The sequence below is a fragment of the Austrofundulus limnaeus genome, unplaced genomic scaffold (genome assembly GCF_001266775.1).
Source record: "Austrofundulus limnaeus strain Quisiro unplaced genomic scaffold, Austrofundulus_limnaeus-1.0 Scaffold11, whole genome shotgun sequence".
Lineage (NCBI taxonomy): Eukaryota > Metazoa > Chordata > Actinopteri > Cyprinodontiformes > Rivulidae > Austrofundulus > Austrofundulus limnaeus.
Genome location: NW_013952413.1, coordinates 1,966,470 through 1,970,269, shown reverse-complemented (window position 1 = coordinate 1,970,269; position 3,800 = coordinate 1,966,470). Strand labels below are relative to the sequence as shown.

Below are 3,800 nucleotides of genomic sequence, written 5' to 3'. Positions count from 1 at the left end.
CTGCTGACGGTGGCCACAATTCAACAGACTTCCATAATTTGTTTTCTGTTTATTGTTGCCCAGAATTAAATAATTTATGACCATACATGCAGATTTTCTGTGCATTTATTCCAATGTGTTTCTGCATTCTTGATAAACTTGCCATGACAGTTTATTGGCGTTGTTGGCAGGAAACACCACACTTTATAAACGAATGCATAAATCATAGCCTGGTTGCTTATTGCACACCCATGGGTCTGTTGATTGGCAGTTTAGCAGAAAAAAGTTGTACAACACACACAGTAACTCTGCATAAGAATGTTCTTATTATGGAYACAATGCGAACAAATGACACCTGTCTGCAGCGAACATGGAAATCAACAGCTGCAGGTCATTTCATCACCACTGTTCTGTAGTGTGAGTCTGAACCCCCGCCCCCCCTCATGTTACATAAAAAGACTCTCAAGCACAACAACTGCTGGAACTGATTGAGTGTGACAAGCTGTTTGTCATGAACCAACATGCCCCGTTTTGTTGCTTTACCTGTAATTTGCTGCTTCGTTTATTAAATAAAACTTTACTTTCCATTTTTATGTTTAGACCACTGGTAAAACTACATATTATGAGCATAGAACAATAAGAGTTCGAAACTTGAGCAGCATTTCATGAGACTTTGTGACTCACCTCGATCGCTGTCGTACAAATAGGCAAACTTTTCCCACTTGTAGTAATCGATGAGCTTGAGGAGAGGCCCCTTGATATCAGGTCGCATCTGGATAATGAACTGCTGATTCCCATCCAGAGGGAAGCTGGGCGTTATGAAGGAGACGTGCAGCGTTCCACAGAATGATGTGATGGTGTTAACAGACTTCTTGTCGTAGAATCCAAAGATGGCGTAGACTCCTCTGGAAAACTGTGAACAGACTGTAGAAGAAAGAACATTAGAGTTTACCCTTCTCTCTCTCTCTTTTTTATTTTTCAAAGAAATTCCACGTTTTCTCTTTCAAATCAATTTGAGATTTCTTTGTAAAGCTTATAAAACTTCTATTTGTAATACAGCGAGTTACCAATTAAAAWTTTTTTACACGTTAAAGTTAAGCGTAACTTTCACTACTAGATCAYTGTTGCAAATCTTTCCACAAATTCCATAACGTCAGATTACTTCTTCCATAACTCTGAATTGGTCTAGGCAAATGTTAAAATGTTAAGACGTTTTTATAATGAACCCAAACAACCTTTATGATGATTGTGTCATTTACTGAGGTGGATAGAGTACCAAAAAATTATACTCAAGTAAGAAGAGTAGCACTACTTCAACGTACTTTTACTCAAGTAAAAGTAAAAAGTAGCCATCCAAGAAATGACTCAAGTAAGGTAAAAAAAAAAAAGAATTTGGGAAAAAAAAATGCCATCATCACCCGTTTAGTATTTAAAAAATATATTGGCAGATGGACCAAAATATAAAGCTATGTGGAAATTTTGGTATTTTAAAGATTAAAATGAAAATAATTCACAAAAAATAGCAATTACAAAATAACAAATTCAGGCAAAACAAACATTTTCCCCCAAATCAGTTTCTTTCAAGATAAAATTTGTGAAACCAATTAAAAACTGCAGGTGTGTCTGTGTCTGAAGTTTTGGTGAAAACAAACTTGTTCTTCATTCATTGATGTTACTCACAGTGGGTAGAGTATGGAGCTAAAGTCGGGTCATAAGTTTTATTCAAAAATAAAAAGTTTTTGAAACTGAGAAAAGACGATTTGAAACTGAAAAATAATTTTGAAACTGGAAAAGAAAAACTGTTGAAACTGAAAAGACAAGATGTTTGAAACTTTTCCAGATTCTTTTCAGACATGTTAATGGGATTTATGTGCTTCATGTGAGTGTATGTATTTACGTAGGTGTACACTGACAAGTGTGTGCACATCTGGTAAGAAACTGGTAAGATAAATCCAGCAAAAACAAAATGAAACACAAAAACGTTAAAATTGTATTTACTCTTGTAAATATTTTTAAACATAAACGAACATTAGCAATAAAAGAGTTGTGCTTCACAACAAACCAGTTCATTTAATGTCAAGCTCATTCAAGAGCTACTCTGATGCTTCAAAATGTCTTTTAGTTTTGCTCCAGAGCCACCTTTTGATTTGATCAAATGTTGGTTTTGAAGAAGTAACAATCTCTAAAAATGAAGACAAAAATCTGAACAAAATAATATCTGGAGTCTGGCATATTTATGGCTCTACAATGTCATCTTCTTCGCAGACTTTGTGCAGGATTAAAATGCTCTAAGCTCATGCTTAGAGACTCAATATCCCCATGACTTTGCTGCAAATATTACCAGAGCAAACTGTATTACAATTTTCAAGTTCATACCAAATTTGGTCATTAACAACCAGAAGCAATATTTGTTAAAGCAGCAAGGGTTTAGATAGTTTAAGTGCATCTAAAATGCATAAAAATTGTAGAGTTTTTAGTGTTTTCGTGTGCTTTCTTTTAATAAGACATGTAGAAATGTTTAATTAGAGAAGAAAAGCCAATCACAAACAGTAACTCCTGGCAGCAGTGAGGACTGTAGAAAAGCCATTAAGCCTCTGTCACATCTGACTGCTTTTCAGTAAAACTGGCAAAAATTAATTCTCAGAAATTCCCCTTCAAACACAGAGGGAAGTAAAAACCAGAGAAATMTCTTATTCTAGTGTTGACATGGTCACTTTAATTGGGCACCGAGAGCAAAATGTTTAGAAGAAAATCTTATGTTGTCCTCTCCTGGGCCTGCAGCACAAAGCCGGTTCTCCAGCTCCGTTATTTTGTTATTAAAGACGAGACAAAAGTGGGGTAAAAAAAAAACCTTTTTTTTTTATCTAAAGACGTGTACAAGTGAGATGAATACTTTTTTTTTTTTGTTTGGGAACTTGTAATCCCAACCTTGTGGTTGCAGAGAACAATGCAAAACACCATCATTCTGATGGAGCTGTGTCAGCTCAGTGATCAGTGCCACTGACCTACAAGGCTGCAGGTTTGAGTCCTGGAAGGTGTTATTGTGTRAAACAAAGACCAAATCTTTTATATGAAGTTTTTTTTCACTGTGGCAAGAAAAACAACATTGGCTCATGTTTCAGATGTGTTACAGCAAAATAGCTACTGTATGTGAGAGAGATGAGTAAACAAAAGGCAAGTTATGGCTCGACTCTTCTGATAATATCAAAATAACAAAACTCTTTCCATACGCTTTTGATTTATTCAGCTGCCTTTGAAATGTCATCTAAATGTAAAGCAAAACCAAACAAATGATTGCAACAGAAATCGCTTTTAAAAGTGTGCATGTAAAGAAGAATACTCTGCCACTTTCTACACTAGAATATCTAAGGAAATGGACTTTTCTGTCATAAAGGCCCAAAGTAGAGCCCATACGTGAATGGGATGTTAACATTTAGAGCGTTACAATTTTTATTTTTTATATTTTCACACCATTATATTTAGAATTGGCTCTTTATTTATTTACAGGTTAAAACAGGGGTCTGAAACCTTTACAATCAAAAGAGACATTTCTGCTACTTGGCTCACTAATAAAATGTGTTCAGAGCCGCAAAACAAGCTACAACTGTGATTATCAACTGGTGGTTTGTGGGCCTTTTTGAGGCCTTTTCTGGAACCTTTATGGCCAATGGCATTATAAAAATAAAAAATATTGTGAATTTTAGTATTTATTTTTGCACATCAGGACAAATGAAAAGACTATATTCATATAAACAAGAAAAATACTGTATATAGGTTTTACCAAATTTCATAAAAACTAGGTCATCTGAACTATTCAGGTA

General features: G+C 34.9%; 1 protein-coding gene across 1 annotated transcript in view; it reads right to left on the bottom strand.

Moving 5' to 3' along the window:
* gria2b (glutamate receptor, ionotropic, AMPA 2b) overlaps positions 1-3,800 on the bottom strand; it is a gene marked incomplete at both ends in the record, with an annotated part of 50,275 nt that overhangs the window by 19,190 nt on the left and 27,285 nt on the right. Inside the window, 1 exon segment of the mRNA XM_014001981.1 lies at positions 664-903. Within this exon segment, the coding sequence (XP_013857435.1) occupies positions 664-903 (240 nt within the window).